Source organism: Rhinopithecus roxellana, chromosome 12 (genome assembly GCF_007565055.1).
Source record: "Rhinopithecus roxellana isolate Shanxi Qingling chromosome 12, ASM756505v1, whole genome shotgun sequence".
NCBI classification, from domain to species: Eukaryota; Metazoa; Chordata; class Mammalia; order Primates; family Cercopithecidae; genus Rhinopithecus; species Rhinopithecus roxellana.
Window position 1 is genome coordinate 128,316,111 of NC_044560.1, and position 25,146 is coordinate 128,341,256.

The window sequence follows — 25,146 nt, forward strand, 5'->3', positions numbered from 1 at the left end:
CACGACCTTTCATTCTAAGAATCACAGTTCATGGCCGAGTGCAGTGGCTCATGTTTTTAATCCCAGCACTTTGGGAGGCCGAGGTGGGCAGATCACTTGAGGTCAGAAGTTCGAGACAAGCCTGGCCAACACGGTGAAATCCCGTCTCTACTAAAAATACAAAAATCAGCCGTGCGTGGTGGTACACGCCTGTAATCCCAGCTACTCGAGAGGCTGAGGCAAGAGAATCACTTGAACCTGAGAGGTGGAGGTTGCAGTGAACCAAGATCGTGTCACTGCACTCCTGCCTGGGTGACAGAGCAAGACTTCATCTCAAAAAAAACCAAAAAAACAAAAAAACAAGAATTTGTAGTTCATAAAAGCTTCGGTTAAAGTTCAAGGACAAAGACATTTATTCTTACCATAAGTTTTAAATTACTCTAAAAGTTGCCTTTGTCAGGCACAGTGGTTCACAACTGTAATCCCAACACTTAGGGAAGCTGAAGTGGGAGGACCACTTGAGCCAAGAGTTTGAGACCATGCTGGGCAACACAGTGACACCCACGTCTCTGTAAAAAAATTTTTTTAAAAATTAGCTGGGCGTGGTGGCACATGCCTGTAGTCCCAGCTACTTAGGAGGCTAAGGTGGGAAGACTGCTTAAGTCTGGGAAGTCAAGGCTAAAGTGACCCATGATCACACCACTGCTCTCCAGCCTGGGCAACAGAGCCTGACCCTATCTCAAAAATGTATACACACACACACACACACACACACACACACACGCATAAATAAAACTTGCCTTAATTATATAATCTTTACGAGATATTATTTCATTTTTTCAACAAACACTTATTAAATGTCTACTATATTCCAAACAAGATTGTAGTTGGGCCTCTATTTATAGTTTGCTGGGGAAAACTAGTAGCCATTAATTATAAAAATTTAAGATAAATACTGTGAAAGTATAATGGTACTATGGGAATAACTAATGTTCTTACTTAGTTCTGAGAGACTGGCTGTTTTTAATGGGTTTTATTTTTAAAAATAAGAGAATATATTTATGGGTATAAGTCATTGAAAAGAGAGCCTAACTAGAATCAGAAAAAACACAAACTTCGGGGTGTGGCTTATATGACAAAGCACACCCCCTTAGCGGCAGGTCCCAAAATTAGATGGTTCTCCGCCGCCCCCCCCCCCACCAAGACAGAGTCTCGCTTTGTCGCCCAGGCTGGAGTGCAGTGACCTGATCTCAGCTCACTGCAAGCTCCGCCTCCCAGTTTACGCCATTCTCCTGCCTCAGCCTCCTGAGTAGCTGGGACTACAGGCGCCCGCCACCTCGCCCGACTAGTTTTTTGTATTTTTTTAGTAGAGACGGGGTTTCACCGTGTTAGCCAGGATGGTCTCGATCGCCTGACCTCGTGATCCACCCGTCTCGGCCTCCCAAAGTGCTGGGATTACAGGTTTGAGCCACCGCGCCTGGCCAGATGGTTCATTTTTCAAAGGAGAAATAATATATATACATATATCTGGAGACAGAGTCTCGCTCTGTCGCACAGGTGAGAATGCAGTGGGGCAGTCTCGACGCACTATAACCTCTACCTCCCGGGTTCAAGTAATTCTCCTGTCTCAGCCTCCGGAGAAGCTGGGATTACAGGTGTGCACCAGCACGCCCAGCTAATTTTTGTATTTTTAGTAGAGACAGGGTTTCACCTTATTGGCCAGGCTGTTCTCAAAACTCCTGACCCTCAGGTGATCCTCCCGCCTCGGCCTCCCAAAGTGCTGGGATTACAGGCATGAGCTACTGCGCCTGGCCAGAAATACAAATTTATTTTGCAAATCCATAATAATTTATTCTACTTATCTAGCAGGACAAAATGAGATTAAAAGAAACCAACAGAAAAGATATATAAAACAAAACCTTAATTTTCTGAATTACAAAATAGGGATAATAAAGTTAATGGGCAGGATTAATTTATGTTACATCTAGAAACACTCCAGGGCAATGCCTGGCATGTAGTAAGTGCTAAATAAATTTCAGCTAATATTATTATTACCATTACATTGTTTACTAGTATAAAAATACATTTACTGGCTTTTCGAAAGCTGTACTAAAGCACCTGGAGTGATGGCAATCAGGCCTCCAGTATGTTGGCGGAGACTGTGACTCTTTTTTTTTTTTTTTTTTTTTTTTTTGAGACAGAGTCTCACTCTGTCGCCCAGGTTGGAGTGCAGTGGCCAGATCTCAGCTCACTGCAAGCTCCGCCTCCCGGGTTCACGCCATTCTCCTGCCTCAGCCTCCCAAGTAGCTGGGACCACAGGCGCCCGCCACCACGCCCGGCTAATTTTTTGTATTTTTTTTTTTTTTAGTAGAGACGGGGTTTCACCGGGTTAGCCAGGATGGTCTCGATCTCCTGACCTCGTGATCCGCCTGTCTCGGCCTCCAAAGTGCTGGGATTACAGGCTTGAGCCACCGTGCCCGGCCGAGACTGTGACTCTTAAATCCTCCAGGAGCTGAAATTTCTTGGTAGATGTTTTTGCTTTCCAAAGACAGACTATAATACATCTCAATAATTATTGCTGTATTAAAAGAGGTAAATGCCCCTTAGTAAGCTACCAGAGCCACAAAACAGTACAAGCAAATGAAATGTATAATAATTCTAACTCAGAACAGAACAGGTCCAACAGAAGACACATAGATTATGTATATATGTATATATGTATTTATTTATTTAATAGAGACTGGGTCTTGCTTTGTTGCCCAGGGTGATCTCAACTCCTGGCCTCAGCAATTCTCTTGCCTTGGCCTCCCAAAGTGCTGGGATTACAGGCGTGAGCCACTATGCCTGGCCTATGTAATTTTTAAATGATCTAACAGGCACACATTAAAAAGTAAAAAGAAATGAGTGAAATTTATTTTAATGTAGTATTTCAAAATGTAATAAAGGTGAAAAACATTAAGATATTTTACATTCTTCTTTTTCATTCTAAATCTTTGAAATCCAGTATATTTTATACTAACAACACATCTTAAATTGGACTAGCCATATTTCAAGTGCTCAGTCACCACACAGGTAGTGGCTACTATACTGGACAGCACAGGTTCAGACTTCAGCAAGGAGGTTTTCAAATAAGGAGAGTCTCCCAAAACCGAGGTCTTAATGATGATCTATACACTTTATGTGAAAATGAATTAGGCTGCCTCCTTACTATCAAAGAAATGCACACCACAACCTAGAGCTTCAGTTATTTAACCAGTAATACCACTCTTAAGGCAGAGTCACAAAAGAGACCTTTTAGCATCAGTATCACAGATCTTTAGAGGGTCAAAAACACATCAAGTTGGACCATATAAGTAAAAGAGCTTCAGATTTGATAATATAAGCAATGAATGTTCCAGACATAATGGTTTCTAATGATATTTGAACCGAACTAAAACAAAAACGTAGAATTTTTAAAAATTCAAACCATATGCTAGGATTTAGAAATTTTAAAAAATCAGTTCTTGAATATGATGGAAGTAGAGGTCTATATATTTAGGAACACAGAACCTGGCTACCTGGCTACATAGTTCCATTCACTCTTCAACTAGAGAAAGAAAGTTCATTCAGCTACTCCAACCAATATTTACTGAACAGCTATTGAGTAAATCCTGTACTCTAAGTGCTGAACTCGGTGTTGGGATGATGATGATAGATACTAACATGTATTGAGAACTTATTATGTTCCAAGCATTGCGTTAAGCATTGTACATGGTTATTCATATTTCCATTTTATAGATTAAAAAACTGAGGTACAGATAGTTAAGTATATCCAGGTCATGTCAGGCAATCTGGAAACCTGGTTAAAAAGCCCATGCTCTGAAATACTATACTATATTGCCTCATTAGAAGTAAGAGTTGGCCTGTGTCATCACACAGTCGAGAGTCTACTGGGAGAGAAGGAAACTGTGCTCTCTGAGCTGAGGCAGATAATCAGAGAAAGCTTCTTGGAAATGAAGACTTGTTCATTTCTTCATCTGAAAAACTGAAATAAAGTTATTTACCCTTCAGGGATGTTACAAGAGCTCAACAAGTGAACTTATATAAAGAAGGCATAGTACAATGCCTGATAACTATTATTCTAATTATCTATCCTGTTTACTGGCCCAAGACCAGGATAACCAACAGGCCTGACAGGATGTGGCTTTAACTTCCTGATGTTCTTGCTAAAAGGACAGAGACAGGAAGGAAATGGAAGCTAGTAGATGACAAAATATTAACTCCTGCCTCAGCATAATTTACCACCACATTATCCAAGTGACTGAAGCAATCTCTTAGTATGTTTCATCTTTTCCACTGCCAAGAACTTCTCTAACTGAGCCATTTTACTTTCATAGCAACAGCTCTCAAGAATGGGTCCACAGACAGTTTTTAAGTGTCTGGGAACTCCTGAAATAAATACAAAATAGTATCACAGATATACATGTTATTTTTTTCTGTGGGCAGGGTATAACAGTCTTCATCAGATTTTCAAAGGAAATCCTTGACACAAAAACAGGTCTGCAATTACCATATGATTAAGCAATTCCACTTTTGCAAATATACTACAAAGAACTGACAGCAGGGTCTTGAAAAGGTATTTGTACATTCATGTTCATAGCAGCATTATTCATAATAGCTAAAATGTGGAAGCAACCCAAATGTCCATCAATAGATGAACAGGTAAACAAAATGTGGTATGTAAGTACAATGGAATTATTATTCAGCCTGAAAAAGGAAGGAAATTCTGACATATGCCACAACACAGATGAACCCTGAGGACGTTATGTGAAATAAGATAGTCATAAAAAGACAAATATCTCGTCATTCTGCTTATATGAGATAGTTACAGTATTCAAAATCAGAGAGACAGAAAATAGAATGGTGGCTGCTCTAGGGAAGGGCAAGGAAAATGGGAGGGAGTAGAGTATGGGGAGTTATTGTTTAATGGGTATGGGGTTTCAGTTTTATAAGATGAAAAGAGTCTTGGAAATGAATGGTGATGATGGTTGCACAACACTGTGAATATATTTCTTTTTCTTTTTTTGAAACGGAGTCTTGCTCTTGTCATCCAGGCTGGAGTGCAGTGGTGTAATCTCGGCTCACCATAACCTCCATCTCCAGGGTTCAAGCGACTCTCCTGCCTCAGCCTCATGAGTAACTGGGATTCCAGGCACCTGCCACCATGCCCAGCTAGTTTTTGTATTTTTAGTAGAGACAGGGTTTCGTCATGTTGGCCAGGCTGGTCTTGAACTGGCCATGTGAATATATTTCATACCACTGAATTGTTTATCTAAAAATGATTAAGATGATAAATTACTATGTTGTGTGTATTTTACCAAAATTTTTTAAAGTGGGAAAAAAAAAACACTAAGTCTGCAGAATATTTAAAAAAAAAAATCAGCCCTTAATGCTCCTGTGAGGATTTAAAAACCTTTTATATATAAAATCCTTTTCTTTCTCTTTTTTTTTTTTTGAGACTGAGTCTCACTCTGTTGCCTAAGCTGGAGCACAGTGGCATGACCTCGGCTCACTGCAACCTCTGCCTCCCAGGTTCAAGCGATTCTCATGTCTCAAGCCTCCTGAGTAGCTGGGATTATAGGCATGCGCCACCATGCCCGGCTAATTTTTGTATTTTTAGTACAGATGGGGTTTCGCCATGTTGGCCAGGCTGGTCTCAAACTCCTGACCTCAGGTGATCCACACGCCGCAGCCTCCCAAAGTGCTGGGATTACAGGTGTGAGCCACTGTGTCCGGCCTAAAATCCTTTCCTATAGTCTTCAAAATAAGCAATTATTCAGAAGGTCTTTGCCTTAGTTCAATATTTAACACATGGCTTTTATTCTGCCATAAATTTTGCAGAAAGTAAGTCTTGGAAATATTCCAATATTTATAATATACTTTGAGTCATTCATTCAACCAACTAGGTTATACTAATTCCACGGGGTCAAGTAATGTGTGTGTTAATTTCCAGGCCTACCAAAATGAACAAGACATAGCTCTTGCCCTTAGGAATTAAATATTTACCAAAAAAGCGATATAAATTACTATAAACAGTAGAAATACTACAATAAAGGAATAAAGCCTCTGGAAGAAGAGAAAAGAATAACTAGCAATCTGAAGATTTCATGGAAGGCTTGACAGAACAGACAATATTTAAGATGCATCTTGAACATGAAAAAAACTTTATAAGGTAAAAGGTGTGCTTCAGGCAAAGGGGAACAGTAGGATCAGAGACACAGAGGAATAAAAGTGGTGGTATGTTGAAGTAAGAGGTAATAAACCCATCTATCATACAACTGGAGAAAGGGGGTAAAGCTGAAATAGTAGATTCGAGTACTGTACTGAGCACTCAGAGTACAAAGAGCAAACACACTGTATCTGTTCTCAAATAGCTTTACAGTACCATAAGGGAGCATACTGTGAGAGGTGGCTAAGACAGAAGAACGGTCAGGATGCCAAGTGAACACCATGAAGGATGGGCCTTTACGCCATGTTCAAAGAAGTGAACTGGATTCAGCTGGAGATGGGAAGTCACTGAGGGATCTGAGTTGTATTTTATGTATCAGTTGGAAGTAGGATGGTCCAAAGGAGGAAAAGACTCAAAGCAGGGAGCCAATGAGGAGGTCACAGCCATGATCCAGATAAAATATAAAGGCTAAAACTAAGAAAGAAACATAGAACAGAGAAGACAGATTTCAACAATATTGAAAAGATTATTTTCTTATCTATTATAAGCTAAATACTAGGGATACAAGCAGCCCCTGTGCTTAAGAAGCACATAATCTAGTTGGAGATTAAAAAAACACAGAATTATAACGAAGTATGATAAATGTTATAACAGTTGTAAATATAAAGACTACATAAAATAGGCTCTTAAATAAGACTTGAAGAGAGAATAGAGGTTGGGAGGTAAAGTCAAGGAAGGCTTCATCTCCCAGAGGAAATGATGTCTAAGGTGAGATTTGAAGAGTTAGAAGTTGATCAGACAAAAGGGAAGATAGGAACGAATTCAAGAGATACTGCAAAGGTAGAAGACTAAAGATGAGAAGAAGAAAAATCTCAGGTTTCTAGCTTGAGTGACTAGGTGAATGGTGATGTCACTGACAAGGGAGATAAGAAACAGAGGTGAGGGGACAATTAGGCAAGTCATATCCTACTAGATATTCAGATGAAAACACTAGTAGGTAATGAAAAATACAGGTCTTGAGCTCAAGTAAGAGATTCGGGTATTTGATGAATGTTATATGACAACTACCTGTATTGCTTTTCCTTAAGTTAAAAATATATTAATTTAATCTAATTGGCATAATTAAATCATTTAATTAATAGCAAATGTTGAAGAAATCACAGAAAAATTTTTAAAATATACCAAAAGGTATCTCGCTTCAAGCTCCCAATGTCTTATATTTTCTACTAGAAACAATTTGGGACAGGCGCGGTGGCTCAAGCCTGTAATCCCAGCACTTTGGGAGGCCGAGACGGGCGGATCACGAGGTCAGGAGATAAGAGACCATCCTGGCTAACATGGTGAAACCCCGTCTCTACTAAAAAATATGAAAAACTAGCCGGGCGAGGTGGTGGGCGCCTGTAGTCCCAGCTACTCGGGAGGCTGAGGCAGGAGAATGGCGTAAACCCAGGAGGTGGAGCTTGCAGTGAGCTGAGATCCGGCCACTGCCCGCCAGCCCGGGCGACAGAGCGAGACTCCATCTCAAAAAAAAAAAAAAAAAAGAATTTGGTGAACTAAAGATGAAAACAAAGACAATGAAATCTCATGAAATCTCATTTTCTGACCAATAACAAAGAACATTCTTTACCCAACTAACTCAAGTTTATATACTGCTTTCAATATTTCCACTGGTTTGCAATGCTTAAAACAAAATATGATTCTAAAAATCATATTCCTTTTTTCATTATGCATTTATCTATTTCCCAAATTTTACAATGAATATGTATTACAACTATCATTAAGACAAAAGTATTGTAAAGCACTATATTCATTATACAGTAATTACAATTTCACATCATACATGCTGTTTACTTAGAGGTTTGACCCCTGGACTAAAAAAAAATAAAAAAAATTTTTTTTTTTTTTTTTGAGACGAGTCTTACTCTGTTGCCCAGACTGGAGTGCAACGGCTCACTGCAACCTCTGCCTCCCAGGCTCAAGTGATTCTCCTGTCTCAGCCTCCTGAGTAGTTGGAATTACAGATGTGCGCCATCACGCTTGTCTAATTTTTGTATTTTTAGTAGAGAATGGGCTTCGACCATCTTGGGCAGGCTGGTCTCGAACTCTCAAGTGATACACCTGCCTCAGCCCCGCAAACTGCTGGGATTACAGACATGAGCTACCACGCCCAGCCCCTGGACTAAAACTAAGTATCTTCATCTCAAAACCAAAGAACTGGCTAACATTTTATCAGGTAACAATTTAGTAAAAGCCACAAAATCTGTTTAAATTATTTTTTCTTGTTTTGTAGTCACAGGCATCACATCCTTATTATATATTAATAAAAAAATTAGGCCGGGCGCGGTGGCTCAAGCCTATAATCCCAGCACTTTGGGAGGCCGAGATGGGAGGATCACGAGGTCAGGAGATCGAGACCATCCTGGCTAACACGGTGAAACCCCGTCTCTACTAAAAAAATACAAAAAACTAGCCGGGTGTCATGGCGGGCGCCTGTAGTCCCAGCTACTCGGGAGGCCGAGGCGAGAGAATGGCGTAAACCCAGGAGGCGGAGCTTGCAGTGAGCTGAGATCTGGCCACTGCACTCCAGCCTGGGCAACAGAGCCAGACTCTGTTTCAAAAAAAAAAAAAAAATTAAAGGCTGAAGAATTTTAACTTTGCACGGAAAAAACGGTCATTCACAAGAATAAAAACCAAGGTTTTTATAATGTAATACCTTGAAGATTTGGTGATAATGACCTAATACAACTATTTACAAAAGCATATTTTAACAACTATAATTTTAGCATGGGGATGAGTCTGACTATGCCACTAATGGAGTTGACAAATTATGTAAGTTGCCTACACTGTAGATCTCACCTAAAATAAAAGTCTAGCAAAAATATTTTCACAAATGTCAAATCATGTATAAATACATCACACATTTATAAAATGTGACTACACCCTAAAAACTAACAAGGTTTTGAAATTCTCTGATTTTCATAATAAGACAGTCACAAAATATTAGGTACGTTATTTTCATGTTGCCAGCTGTCATTTACTATATAAGACTGCCACTGGTACAACTTAACATTATAGTTACTAAAAGTTATTGAAAGATTAGTTGACCAAAGTGTAACAAATAATGTTTTCAACAGTAAGAGCATTTTATCTATGATGCTCTAATTCCCATTAAAATTCATTATAGAAATATTTTATACATTAAACAAGTACACTTGAAGTCAAATCAAGCAAGTCCTAGAACATTGGTGTATGTATCCATTTTCATAGGCTTAAGAGGCCCAGAAGATAAGTATTTTCAAATGTACCTACTATAACATGTATATAATATATATAGGGAAGCAAAAATGTTTATGGACCACATGAAAATGAAAAGCCTAAACACCATTATAGATTCAGTAATTAAGTGTTTACTACTTCTATTTTGAACCAAAGTCAAAAACTTAAAAATCCTAATGAGTGGCAGAATTGTACAACAGAAAGAATGCTGAACTTATACAACCTGGTTTTGATAACAGTACTGTCTCTTAACGTGACGTGTGACTCTGGATTTGATTTTTTTTTTTCCATGAGTAAGGACAAAATTAAACTATACAATCACCATGAAGGGTTTTTTGTCCTCATCGGATTTCCATATTAGAAGTTTTATGTCATAGGAAAAGGCCAATAAGCCAATCCAATTAGACTGAATTTCAGGTCTTTTCCAGGAAATGCCAGAAGAGAGGCGCTCTTCACCAAACTTGAAATTATAAGTACATGTAGCTAGATGTACTATAGCCCTCTTGCCAAAATAAGGAGAAAGTCTATCTGAGAATGGAATTAACCCAGTGGAAATGGAAACAAGAAATGGAGAGCAAGAGAACTGATTATATCATCTGAGCCTCAATATCAAGGAATGCTTTAAGCCAGCCCTACCTTTGAAAGGTTTCAGTTTCACAAGTCAATAAATTTCACTGTTTGAGTTAGTTTGGGTTTAGTTCTTTCTTACAACTGAAAAATTCTAACAACCAGTTTTTCTACAGAAATCTCAATATAGTCTCACAGATAAGGTTAAGATCATTGCCAAATTCTTGCCATATAAGGCAGTTAACTCATTTAATCTCCTTATGTCTCAATACTGTCAGTAAAATGAAGTATATCAGCCATTATCTGCTTCAAAGTGTTGTGAGGGTCAAAAAAAGAAAAAGATTGGTGTGAATATTTAGATACAGTGCCCTGTAGACAGAAAAACTGTCTTATTTTTAAAAAGTTATTTTATAGTCATTTTTACAATCAGTATTACTACAAAGTTTCCAGGGAACACGGAAATTAAGCAAGTACCAATACTATCTGCTATACTCAGATTCAAATCTAATTGTATTTGAGTCTTTCCTACATAGTACCTATGTATAAGAAAGAAGATTCAACTTAGAATAAAGTAGTCCTGGGATCAGGTATTAGCTCTACAGCTGACAAGCTTGTATCATTTTGGGCAAAATAATCTAAGCATCTTAAGTTTCTTCCCTATAAAATAGAAACACCACCACCTATCTCAAATTACAAGGTTTGTGTGAGGGTCAAATAATAATTATGAAAGCTCTTGGCATGGTGTCTGAATTTAACATTCCATGTATTAAATGTATTAAATGATAACATTTTTCTAATATGTTATTCAAATATCTAAGGTTGGAGAAAAACTATTTTTCAGTCATTCTAGGATATACATTTTTTCGTATTTTTCTCTAAATGAAATCAAACAGTACCTTGTAGTTAATGGCATGTCACTGTTTATTTGGCAGTGACTTTTCAGTGGTACATAAGTATATAGTGTATCCTGCAATTAAAGGCTGCCTCATATATGATGAAGTACCCTGACTCCGTTCAAACAGAACTGTGGTACTTAACCAAATAAGGTAGCATTTATCAAAATATACATTAGAAACAGAAAGGTGTGTGTGGGGAGGAGGCTGTATACATATATACATGTATGTACTTTGTGTATGTGTGTGTGTCTGTGTGTGTGTGTGTGTTTATGAGTAGGCTGTAATTTTGCTTTACATACCTCTGTAGGTCAACTATTTCATTGTTAAGAGTATCTAGTTCCTTAATAGCAGAGAAATCTGCAACAGGACTTGATCCTATGATGTTCTAAAAACAAAAAGTTCACAATTATACATTACTATAAAATTATGCAATATATAACAAGACACTAAAAATATTAAAGCTCTACCCAGATACAAAGTATTTCATATTTTACTCTATTACTGACACTTTCCATTAAAAAAATCATATCCAGTGCAATTATATATAATTTTATACTTAATTATATAGTAAGACATTTACATTTCCCTTAAATTCTCTGAAAACTGTTATTCTATACTACGTACCCCATCCCCACCTCCGATCTGAATGTCTTTGTCACTTGATCCTAGCCTGTTCAGAACCTTGCAGTAAAAGAGATGCCAGATTCATAAACTAATTCCTCCACCGAAGTATAAATTCTTAGAAAAATTGATGGTGATTTATTTGTATTTGTATTTGTTGAATCTCAGAACTATAGTAGTGGTTGATTTTATTTAATTCAAGGAATTTATACTTTTTTTATATACTGTGTCTATTTTATTTAAAGTAAATCATCATTCTACAAACTGTGACCTTTTATAAATGTAAGCTATTGTTATAATTAACTCTTCAATAGAATATGTTCTTAAAATATGTGGCCTCCCATTGAGTTGTTTCTACCTTGGCTCTATGTCCTTTGTAAACTATCGTTGATGCCCCAGAGAGCTGGCTGAAGTCAGAGCGAAAAAATAAATGCTTCCTCAGCCATTTCATCTACACCCAATGCTACAACCAGATTAACAAATAACAGGATAATTACCATCTGGAAATGTTAAAACTGAGGCCTGAACATGTAAAAACTAAGATATACTGCTGACTTTATATAATATAACAGAACATAAGACTTAGTGTTAATACTTAATGTTGTTGTATAGTTAATTTACGTCAACAGCTTGCACAACAGAAGAAACCTAAAAGCACACAATATCTCATCTCCTCACATTTATATACTCATTTACAATTCACTAAGCACTTTAAATTCCACTAGTTAATTCTCAACACTAATCTGTAAAGTGGGCAGTAGGTAGGGCAGATATTATTATTAACTCCATTTTAGAACTGAGGAAACAGATTAAATGACTTGCTCAAAGTTGAACCCAGCCAATACGCAGTTTAATCAAGAGTCTTCTGATTAAAGTGCTATTTCACGCAATGCCCCCAGTGGCACTTGCATATCAAGATCATTTAGGTAAATAAAATTATTACTCTAAAAGTAAATTTGATAAAACAGGTACATCAATAAAATTTAGCAAGTAATTCCTTTTATATTTCTTTATGCCACACTGCACTTTTAGTACTAAGCTGTTTTGACTATCAGTACTAAACTTCACCTAGGAAGGTTTAATACTAATCCCAATTTTATATTAATTATAGCTTTGTATGAAATACACCTCTTATTTTCTGTGTTCCACTGATACACAAAAACGTATCAATGTTAAATTAAATTAGGTATTTAAAGTGGATTTCTGAATGTGACAACTATTCACTAGTATTTTAACTCTGTCTAAACCTGACCTATGAGCTAGGCCTGGCCAGACAGCTGAACAAAATGAAACATTAGCACTTGGTCTCACTTTTATCAGTAAGAGTAACTTACTTCACTTAAATGTTATGAAAAATTTGCTATCAGAGGTGCAAATGTACCAAAGAACTTGTGACTACCACACCTCCTCTGTCACTCTAACTCAGAAAAAGGTGACCCACATTTTATAGTCTTCCCCGTAAAATTATCATCAAAGAAGAAGACAGAGTGAGACAAATTAGTTTAACTTCAAACAAGCTAGAAAGTGACACCTCAGATACTGAAAAAAGTTTAGTTAATATTTTATGTAGCATTTGAAGGATATATGAGGAAAAATATATAGCATGTCCCCTTCTTTTCAAAATGTTTTCTCTCACCCTATCTTGTATATTACACAAAAATTCCACTTTGGTGATGTTAAGTGGATCAGAGAGCCTAGGGAAGGTAGGCTAAAATGCACACAAGGACCAAGTGACATGTGACAAAAGCATGCTGTTTAGGAATTTTCTCTTTTTTGCTGAATAAAAAACCTCTCATTTCAAAATGTATCTTGTAAACCAAAAACTACAAAGCTAAAAAAGGCATAAAATAAAGCTCTAACCTTGAGAGAGAGTAGAGTTAAGAAACTGACAGTACAAGAAAGGCGAAAAGCAGAGTGCTGCAGAATGGAAAAAATAGTCCAAACTAGAAAAAACACAGAAAGGAAAGCAACATTCAAAAAAGGATTAGTCAAAGCTGCAAAAAATGCAGTACTAAAAAAAACAGATTAAAGAGAAAAGAGGTTATTTGAAAGATAAAACAATGCAAGTTTTCATTTTTAAAGTTAAAATTTTGGGTTAATAGATAAGACAGCAGTGATAAATTCCCATTTCCATGAATAATGCTGGTGTCTGACATAAAGAGACAAATGTATCTATGATCTAGTGAATGAACTTCAGACAACTGTATACCTCATGCAACTTCAAGCATCTACTAACATAGAGACTTCAATGAACAAACTTAATTTGCTCCAGAAATTTCTGTCGTATCTGTAATTTGTGTTGGTAGGCAACTGAATAGGTTATAAAATGAAGAAGGCAAAAAAAAAAAAAAAAACAGTCTGCATAGGTGAAAGAAAGCATGAAACAACACAGTATTCCATAACTGAGGTACAGTTATATAGCAAAGAGCAAAAATACAAATTCAGTAACCTTTATCTTTCTGGGTGGCATCACTTTCAGTCTTTTCCACAACTTAAGGGACCCATGTCCATAAGGAATCAAAAAATTCACAAAATGCCCCCCCAATAACTCACAAAGCAGATAATATTTATTTTATTACAAATAAGGACCAAAACTACTGTAAGTAACTCTCCATACCTGAGTTATAAATTCCATTTAGTTTACTTAAAAAATCCAATTTTCTTTCTTTCTTTCTTTAAGAGACAGGGTCTTGCTCTGTTGCAAGACCCGGGGTTCAAGTGATCCTCCTGCCTCAGCCTCCCGAGTAGCTAGAACTACTTGGCTAATTTTTTTGTTTTTGTAGAAACAGGGTCTTGCTATGTTGCCCAGGCTGTTCTGGAACTCCTGGCCTCAAGTGATCCTCCCACCTCGGACTCACAAAATACTGGAATTACAGGTGTCAGCCACTGTGCTCGGTCCCAATTTGATTTTTGTTAAGCTTTTTAAAATGGGATTTTTAAGAACCATGTGACAAAATTAATCCAAAACCCAAAATATTCTACATTTTAAAGAGCTCTCCTCATACCACACATTTGACAACTCTTATTACTGTGTAACAACCCTGAAAAATCGCCATAGCCATGGTTACTTTATAGGCCATAAGAAATTTAAAAATACAAAGTATTTATTTTTAAAGGCAAATAGCCACTATGGTATGCAAGTCCTTTCAAAGGTCTACTAAAGGCCAAGATATTGTAAATGCATCATACTAGGAAGGGTTTCTACATGAAAGAAAAATCAAGGCATGACTAAAACAATGAAGTTTTGAAAATTCTCACTGCTGTCCAGAAACCAAAACTAGGTAAAACCACTTCTAGCTGTTCAAATATGAAATTCAGCAGTACACTCAGGAATAAAAGGTCATCTATGGCAAAAACCACACAGATATATCCTCAACATAATGTTTTCCTTGGAGGTTTTTTTGATGTAAAATTGACACCAAGCAACCATCATATGCAAGATTCTGTTTTCAAATCCGTATCATTTTATGTAAGAGTGAATCATCAAGTAAAACACAATAATTTAATTTTTATAGCTTTCCTTTTATAATCTATTCACGAAACTTAATTCACAAATCCAGCAAAGGAAAAATAAGTCCACATTTTTCCAATTTTAAGATTGGAAATATAGTTGTCATGTTTAATGAATGGCGTAAACAAGCTACTAGCCAAGGATGTTATACAAGGCACTCCAACATATTTATAGGCACAAACTAAACCACAAACAGTATACTGTTCTGCTCTTAGCCAGATACATTTTCTCTTCTATTCCATCCAAATTGAATCTGTATTTTGACATAGTATTTGTTCCTTTGAAATTAATGCATTCAGGTTTTCTTTTAAGCTTTCTTACCTTTCGTAAACTGGCCCTGTCTGATGGTGGAATCATTTCAGGAGTAAGAACGTGAGGAGGATCAATGCCCTTGATTAACTTCTGACTGATTAAGTGAAAAGCCAAGGCAAACTGATCCTTTGAAAGCTTCCCACAGTCCTTTGTGTCGCATAATGACCTGCACAAATAAACAAAATAAACGGTATATAAGTGCCACAACTGCAAAAAGTCCAGAGAGAAAGTACCACTATGCAGCTTTTTAAAAATAATGTGGTGAATTTAAAAAGACAGTCACACCAACTTGCAGGTTATTAAAAACTCACTCAACTGTTCGAAGAGGTAGATCAGCTAAGATGGTAAAAAGAGAATGTTCACCCTGGTGCTGAGCAAGAGCCTCTAATCTGGGTTTACACTTTGTGTTTTCTTGCCAATTTTCAGAACCACTATACAGTAAAAGTTGTGGTGGGCCAAAGAATTCTAACATTCCTTACTCCCAACACATTTTTAACATTAAAAGATATTAAAGATAAAACCTAAGTCTCAACAAATTTGATTCACTGGTGGCATTAGAAGGATTCTAAAACAAGCACAATTTTCATGTTGCTATGCCTCCTGCAACTCTTGGAGTAGGAGGATACAAGGATCACCAAGCCAAAGCAGAATGAACAGCTGCAAATGGAAATCACATGTGAGGAAAAGGCAGCAATCTGGAAAGCTTTACACAATCACTTGAAGAGAAACAGCAAACGTTTTACTCTATTTTCTTTTACTGCAAGTAAAAAAAAGAAGTTCAGCTTTCTGAAATCCTGATCTGTTTAACTCATTGAAGGCCAGTAGGGTCTGATGAAAAGACTACATACTTAAAAAGACTATGTGTCACATAGATCTTAAATTCCAGCTTTTCTACTTATTTCTTCTTGTAACCTTGGCTAAATTTTTTTAACCTCTCCAAACCTTAGTTTCCTCATCTATAAAGTGGAGACGATAACACCCATCTTGTAAAATTACTATGAGAATTAAAGACAGGATATATAAAAAGTATGGGCACATCAAGCCAGTGACAGCTGCCATTTATTGAGTATAGTGACTACCCTAGGCACTCAATAGTGGCAGCTACTACTAGTTATGCATATTTAATCTTTTCCAGTCTTGGGTTCTTGTTTCTTTTAAGGCAGATCTACTTACTGTCTGCCTCCATTCTTTTCTAAGTTTCTCTTTACAACTATGTGGTTCAACTTTTGAGGTTTCTGCCTCTTGAAAACCTGAAGATAACCTCTGGTATCGTTAGTTGGATTGGCAGCAGACACATTATAAAGCATTTTTTTTTTTTGAGACGGAGTCTCCCTCTGTTGCCCAGGCTGGAGTTCAGTGGCCGGATCTCAGCTCCCTGCAAGCTCCGCCTCCCGGGTTTACACCATTCTGCCTCAGCCTCCTGAGTAGCTGGGACTACAGGTACCCACCACCTCGCCCGGCTAGTTTTTTGTATTTTTTAGTAGAGACAGGGTTTCACCGTGTTAGCCAGGATGGTCTCGATCTCCTGACCTCGTGATCCGCCCACCTCGGCCTCCCAAAGTGCTGGGATTACAGGCTTGAGCCACCGCGCCCAGCTATAAAGCATTTTCATATACATTATCTCATTTTCTGTGAAATTCATTAAAGACACTAGGGTTTGTCTTTTTCAAGGACCAAGTATGTTATTCCTATGTGAAGGTATGAAAGTATACATATACACTATAAAATTATGCAGGTATGCCTTGAAGATACTGTTCTTTACATTGTTTAAATTTCATATATCTGGATTCTCTGAAAATTTTAAGTTTAATTGATATAAACAGAAGCTGGATTTTAACAATCTAGTAACAATTAACATCCTGTCCCGTCCCGTCCCATCCCGTCCCATCCCATCCCATCCCATCCCATTTTTGAGATGGGAGTTTCACTCTTGTTGCCCAGGCTGGAGTGCAATGGCATGATCTTGGCTCACTGCAACCTCCACCTCCCAGGTTCAAGCAATTCTCCTGCCTCACCATCCCTAGTGGCTGGAACTACAGGTGCGCACCACCGTGTCTAGCTAATTTCTTTTATTTTTAGTAGAGACAGAGTTTCACCATGTTGGCCAGGCTGGTCTCAAACTCCTGACCTCAGGTGATCCACCTGCCTTGGCCTCCCAAAGTGCTGGGATTACAGGCGTTAGCCACCGCACCCAGCCGATGCTGTCAATCTTATAAAGCTTCAGGTAACCCATTCTCAAGCTTTTGTCCATTAGCCAGAAGAATTCTTCAGATTCTGATTTTCTCTATAAAAATTCTGAAACAAAAACTGTCCTATTTACAAATGACTAAAAATCAAAATGCAGAAACTGGAATTGATACAAAATCATATTTTAAAAAAATCAAATCAAATAAAGTCTTACCATATATGGGCTAGTAAGGTAGAAGGTAAACCTGTTTTCAAGAAGATTTCACGGACCTCCAGTCCAGACACAAATCCGTCCATATCTTTATCAGTTTTCAGGAAGATTTCATCATATTTAGCTTTTTCTGCAGGGGATACAACCCACTACAGGGGGGGGGGGGAAAAAAACAGTATTTCTGCCAAAATGAAACAAACTTTGAAGTGTCACTCTTTCAATCCATTACAGTATCCATCACAAATTCTGAACAGTTCTACCCTACTAACTCAGAGCAACAATGTATCACTTCCATATGACATCTCAGTCAAAATGCTGTGGTGAAGACAAAATAACAGAAGAAAATACAGGCCAATTAGGACTTATCTATAGGTGCACATTTCCACATTTCATTAAGAAATGAGTAAATTCAAACATAGTTAACTCTTGACTTATGCCCACATTAATATAGGTAACTGAAAGTCTGTATAAACAAAATACTCAGATAATTCTCAATCTTTATTTTTTATAGTTTGACCCAGCAGTGTTAACCATAGCCAAACTGGCTGATTTGCCTATCCTGTCATTAATCTTCCTTTACTCAATCTGACAAGAGGCAGGCTGGGGGCAGGAAAAAAAAGCCTTGGACAACCCAGAATTCGATAATTTGATCCCAAAGAATCAAGAGTTAACTGAGATCAAACAAAAATAAAAACAACTATTAATTATGCCAGGGCAAACATGCCATGTTAGCATGGAGCATCTTCCATCTCTAACTTTAACTCCAGGGAGATCAAGATAAAGTCAATAAACCATTCATATGACCCAAGGCCAAATGCAGAAAGAATATGTCTTCTCTGGAGTATCACATTATGTAGGTTCAACCAGATGGTGCTCTAAAATTTGTATCCCTTTAATTGCTCTATCTTTGTCAAACAGTAAACTGTTAAACGCCATGCACTTTGTTAAAAAAAAATCCTTTAACACTGATAAATCTATACCTGTCTTAATGGTGCTTTAGTAGGTAAAATGCCTATAGATGGTAAGGAGTGGTAAGATTCCTTGGCTGATGCTGAAGAGGGGATCAACCGCACAAAGCCTGAAATACTGACCGTTTTTCTCTTAGATGGTGGCACCAAGGCTGGAGGCAAGGACATTGGCACAGGTTCTTTCTCCAGTGCACAGTATACCAAAAACATGGCCTTCAAAATAAATGAACCAGGGTCATATATATTAAAAGCACTTAACATTCACCCACTGAATTGATTATTGTTCAATGATAAATCATCTTTAGGCTCTCAAATCCTTTTTTAAGAAATTGGGCTGGGAAGGAAAGAAGGGGAAAATGAGGGAGGGATGAAAGAAAGGAGGGAGAAAAAGAAAAAAAATAAAAAGTAAGAAATATTTAGGAAGATACCCTTAGTAAAAATTTAGAGATGCACCCTTCAACTAAAGTTTTTGCAATGTCAAAGGCAAACAACAATCTGAGAAGACAACATCTGCAAAGAAAGAAGTACACTCCCTAATATATAAAGAGCTCCTAAAAATTAACAGAAAAAAAAAAAAAACAAAGTCCAACAGAAAAATGGAAAAAGAGTTTGAAGAGATATTTTACAGACAAGCAAATCCCTTAAATGGTCCATTCTTTAACATACAAAAATATGCCCAATCTCAGATGAAAACTGTAAGTTAAAACTTATACTGAAATAACATTTTCCACCTAATTGGCAAAAACTCCAAGTTTCATAACATACTTTTTTAGCTAAACTGTGGGAAAATTTTCTTACACTGCTGATGGGAGCTGAGGGGTAGCAGACTATGCTACCCCAAACATTCCACTTTGGCATAAGAATTATTTTGAACTGAAAGCAACTGAGAAGTAGTAGCATTAAAAAAAAAAAAAGTTCTCTGCCCTCCCTCTCTATGCGTAAAAGCAGGATATAAATTTACAAAGGTGTCCCTCTTGCCCTCTCTACAAGGAAGGATAACAGTTCCTGCCCAAAATGACTTCAGACCCTTATCAGCCTAGAGGTGTCGCCAGAAGAATTATATAACAAACTTTACGCTGCTGGTGGGAATGTAAAGTAGTTCAGCCGTTGTAGAAAACAGTGTGGCGATTTCTCAAAGAACTTAAGGCAGAATCACCAATGACTCAGCAATCCTATTATTGGGTATATACCGAAAGGAATATAAATTGTTTATCATAAAGCCATATGCACACATATGTTCATCACAGCACTATTCACAATAGCAAAGACATGGAGTCAACCTAAATGCCCATCAATGGTAGACTGGATTTTAAAAATGTGGTACATACACACCACGGAATACTACACAGCCATAAAAACAACAAGATCATGTCCTTTGCAGCAAAACAGATACACCTGGAGGCCATTATCCTAAGCAAACTAACACAGGAACAGAAAAACAAATACATGTTCTTGCTTCTAAGTTGGAGCTAAACACGGAGTAAATGCAGTCACAAAGAAGGGAACGACAGACACTGGGGCCAATGTGAGGGTAGAAGGAGGAAGAGGTTTTAAAAACTACCTATCATTTATTAATTGAATGACAAAACAATCTGTACACCAAACCCCTGTGACATGCAATTTACCTATATAACAAACCTGTACATTACCCCTGAACCTAAAATAAGAGTTAAAAAAAATTCATTGTTCTTTGTTAAAGATGCTATATTAGGCTAAGTTCTTTTCTTTTGCAGTAAAGAGTTTAATTGATGCAAAACTGGTCACACCACACAGAAGATAGAGTTATTACTCAAATCAATCTCCTCAAGAATTTAGGGGCTAGGGTTTTTCAGACAGTTTGGGGAAGGGGTGGGGATGGCTAGGCAATGGGTGCTTGCTGCTGACTGGTTGAGGGTGCAATCATGGGGGTATGGGAAATGGTCCTCCTGTGCATCGAATGGCTTCCAGGTGGGACCACAGGAACAAGTCCAGGAGGGAGCCATGGTTGTTAGACATGCAAAAAAACTCCAAGTGCAGGGCAGCTTGTCTTGATTCCAGGGTGTAGAAAAGGCGTAAGGGAGGCTCCACTGAAGATTCAGTAGGAAAATTACGTGGCCTCGCTGTGAGTGCCGGCTGTGGCTGGATGTCAGAAGCTGCTCTTTTTCTCTTTCTCACTGGATCACTCAAGAGATGGTCAAGGAGGTATTCCTAATAGCTCAGAGTTTGGAGAGAATGTGTCCTGGTATTTTTGGGCTTCAGCTAGCTGTGGTGGTGGGAGGATTGGGCACAACGTGGGACATAAGGCTCCCAACTGCTGCCCTGCAGGAGCCAGGGCACTCCTGGGCAGCTCCTAGGATGGAAAGGCCACGTTGGGGTGCTGTATTTTAGTCCGTCTTCATCTTGCTATAAATAAATACCCAAGGCTGGGTCATTTATAAGGAAAACAAGCTTAACTGGCTCACAGTTCTGCAGGGTGTACTAAGCATGGCTCCAGCATCTACCTCTGGTGAGGCATTAGGGAGCATCCAATCATGGCAAAAGGCAAAGGCGGTGCAAACGTGTCACATGGCAAGAGCAGGAGCAAGAGCAAGCCTGAGTTGTAAGACATCTATTAGACAGTTAACTCTTTTCCTGAGTTTATTCCATGTATATATGAAATATATATGTTAATAAACTTGTTTTTCTCTTATCTTTTGTCACAGGGTTCTCAGTCAATAACTTAAAAGCATATAGGAAAAATTATTTTTCTTCCCCTAACATGCTCAAATTGGTACCACCCCTTTGAAGGACAAACTGGCAACATCTACCATATTGCAAATGTATTTCCCCTTTGGCTCTGCAATCCCACATCTGGGAATCTATCCATATGAAATGCTGTATGAAAAAGATTATTAATTGCAGCACTGTTTGTATTAGCACCCAAATGCCCATCTACAAAACCTGGTTTAAAAAATTATGGTATACTTTACACTGGGAAGTTAAGGTAAAAAAAATTATTTTAAAAAATGGTATATCTATCTAACGAAATACTATAAAGCATTAAAAAAATCATAAAGAACATTGTGTGTCTTAACTGTGGTGGTGCCTTCAGGCATATAATTGCCAAAACTCATCAAATTATATACTTAAATGGGATGCAGTTTGTTGTCGGTAGCCTGAATAATGCTAACCAGGAAAAAAAGAATCATGGGGCTCTCGTAGTGAAAAGGTATCAAGATAAACCGTTAACTATGAAAAAGTATAGTGTTGAACAGTGTGTTTAGTGGGTTATCTTTTGTGGTAAGGAGGAAATAATTAGTTATATTTGTTTATATTCGCATTAAGAAATTCTAAGATAGGCTGGGCGCAGAGGCTCACGCCTGTAATCCTAGCACTTTAGGAGGCTGAGGTGGATGGATCACCTGAGGTCAGGAGTTCGAAACCAGCCTGGCCAACATAGTAAAACTCCATCTCTACTAAAAATACAAAAAAATTAGCCAAGTATGGCACGCATGCCTGTAATCCCACCTACTTGGGAGGCTGCGGCAGGAGAACTGCTTGAACTTGGGAGATGGAGACTGCAGTGACCTGAGATTGTGCCACTGCACTCCAGCCCGGGCAATAGAGAGAGACTCCATCTCAAAAAAAAAAAAAAAAGAAATTCTAAGATAAATAAGAAATTAAGAAAATTGGTCAGAGAGCAGGGATAAATGGAGCAATTGAGAGCGAGGTAGAACGGACATTTTTGTCACTGCATCTCTTCTTATATTGATTCTTGAACCATGACAAATTTTTTAATACATAAAGCACTTGCACAAAATGGGAAAAATTTGCATACAGACTGTCCCAGAATATAACCTCTTCATTTTAAAGCATTCAAGGTACCTTCAAGACTTTCAGAGTATGAAAGTTCTCCATAACTATCTTTGAGCATATGAAATTACTCAAACTAACCTGGAACCTCTAGAAAGAGTCCAGCAACTACGAGAAGAAAGCTTGCGTGTTTCTTAAAGTTTTCTTTTCTTTTCTTTTCGGTTTTTTTTTTTCGCCCAGTACAGTGACACAATCTTGGCTCACTACAACCTCCTTCTCCTGGGCTCAAGCCTTCCTCCCACCTCAGCCTCCCAAGTAGCTGGGTCTACAGGCACATGCTACCAAATCCAGCTAATTGTTTTTTTTTCTTAAAGAGAAGAGAATTAGCCATGTTGCCCAGGCTGGTCTCCAACTTCTGAGCTCAAGTGATCTACCCACCCCAGCCTCCCAAAATGCTGGGATTACAGGTGTGAGCCACTGCACCTGGCCTCTTAATTTTTTTCTTCCAGTGAAAATTACAATTTTTCCCAAGAGAAAATTTGCATATAATCATATATTAAGTTTTGTGGGGCTTTCGCATCTATTTATATATTTATTTAATTTGTTTATTTTGTTTATAAATTTATTGACAAAGGCTCACTCTGTTGCCCAAGCTGGAATGCAGTGGCAAGAACACAGCTTGCTGTGGCCTCAACCTCCCAGGCTCAAGTGAGTCTCTCACCTCAGTTTCCCAAGTAGCTGTGACTACATGCGTATGTCACCATGCCTGGCTAATTTTTTTATGTTTTGCAGAGATGGGGGTCTCACTATGTTGCTCAGGTTGGTATCAAGCAACTCTAGGATCAAGTAAGCCACCACATCCAGCCCCTCAAATCAGTATTTATTGAGCACTCAATGCAACAACACTGATCACTGATTTCCAGGATTACTAATGTCATTTTACAAATGAAGACACTGAAGCTAAGATGCTAAGTAACTTGCCCAATATAATATGATTAATAAGTGATACAGTGGGGTTCAAACCAAGATCTTCCGGCTACAAAGTTCTTATTTTTTTCCAAATTTGATCAGCTTTATTAGCAGCACATATGTTAATATTCCAATACCATACTGTCCTTTACAACTAATAAAACCTTAACCCACTGGTACCCAAATTTTAGCAGGCATCAGAATTACTTGGACAGCATGATAAAGCACAGATTTCTGGCCCCTGCACTCAGAATTTTCTAACCAGTAAGGTTGGGCCTGAGAATTTGCATTTTTAACAAGTTCTCAAGTGAAGCTGATGCTGTTTGTCCAGGAACCACACTTAACCATGAATTCTCCTCTCCCTTTTCACTAACCAACCTGGAAGAATTCAATTTCAGTTTTAGAAACACACAAACTTTCTATTTCCAAAAGCCTGAAACTCCAGAAAGAAAACAATCTGGCTAACACACACTTCCAACCAAATTCACAATGTATGTACTGTGAAACTGTCAGAATGGCACTAAGAGAAGTGCCTAGTGTACACCCTAACAGTCAGCACTTCTCTTGCTGCAGATGGGAGTCATTTCCTGGAAAAGTGGACACTAGAAGCAAAAAAGCAACGTTAGCCATCTGTTGCCAACAGACAACACATTTTTATGAAAGTTAAAAATATATATTATTAATTTCACGTTGACTTGAAAATAGATTCCCTGGCAAAACTAAAGCCAAAAATTATACCGCCAAATAAAAGAGCAAAAGTGAACAGAATGCTTCTAATACTGCTGGGTTATTTGTTTTTCTTATTATATTGTACTTATTCCTATCAAAAGTATGCCACTGAAACAAAAGCAACTAAATCAAATGCACCATATTCACACACACACCAAAAAAATCTGGCTACTAAGTAGTTGTCAAACTGAAACATACTAGCAGGTGCATTTATACAGAAAGAGACACTTAAGGAAGAAGCATTTAGAATGTCTTTTCATTTCAAAGTAAAAGTTTTTTTTTTTTTTTTTTTTTTTTTGAAACGGAGTCTTGCTCTGCCGCCCAGGCTGGAGTACAGTGGCCGGCTCTCAGCTCACTGCAAGCTCCGCCTCCCGGGTTCACGCCATTCTCCTGTCTCAGCCTCCCAAGTAGCTGGGACCACAGCCTCCCGAGTAGCTGGGACCACAGGCGCCCGCCTCGTCGTCCGGCTAGTTTTTTGTATTTTTTAGTAGAGACGGGGTTTCACCGTATTAGCCAGGATGGTCTCGATCTCCTGACCTCATGATCCGCCCGTCTCGGCCTCCCAAAGTGCTGGGATTACAGGCTTGAGCCACCGCGCCTGGCCTAAAACATTTTATTAATAAGAATAATAAAAGTATCAAATTCCTGAGACAGCAGGGAAAGAGGAGATTTAATTTTACTGTTGTAATCAGTTACTAACAGCTGCCCACTTAGTCTGATATTTTTTCATTTTCCATGCTTTTAGGCAGTACTTCTGAAATTTCAGTCACCATCAGAATCACCTGGAGGGCTTTTAATTCTTGGGCAAAGCCCAAGGCTTTGGTGAAACCCCATCTCTACTAAAAATACAAAAATTAGCTGGGCATGGTGGCAGGAGCCTATAATCCCAGCTACTCTGGAGGCTGAGGCAGGAGAATTGCTTGAACCTAGTAGGTGGAGGT

General features: G+C 38.1%; 1 protein-coding gene across 3 annotated transcripts in view; it reads right to left on the reverse strand.

The window, feature by feature from the left end:
* EPS15 (epidermal growth factor receptor pathway substrate 15) overlaps window positions 1-25,146 on the reverse strand; it is a 163,768-nt gene that overhangs the window by 65,569 nt on the left and 73,053 nt on the right. For all 3 annotated transcript variants that reach the window (XM_030942712.1, XM_030942714.1, XM_030942713.1), the window contains 4 exons: window positions 18,860-18,949; window positions 17,772-17,917; window positions 15,380-15,536; window positions 11,226-11,311 (listed from right to left, as the gene is read on the reverse strand). In XM_030942712.1, coding sequence (XP_030798572.1) covers window positions 11,226-11,311; window positions 15,380-15,536; window positions 17,772-17,917; window positions 18,860-18,949 — 479 coding nt within the window. The remainder of the gene's footprint in view (window positions 1-11,225; window positions 11,312-15,379; window positions 15,537-17,771; window positions 17,918-18,859; window positions 18,950-25,146) is intronic.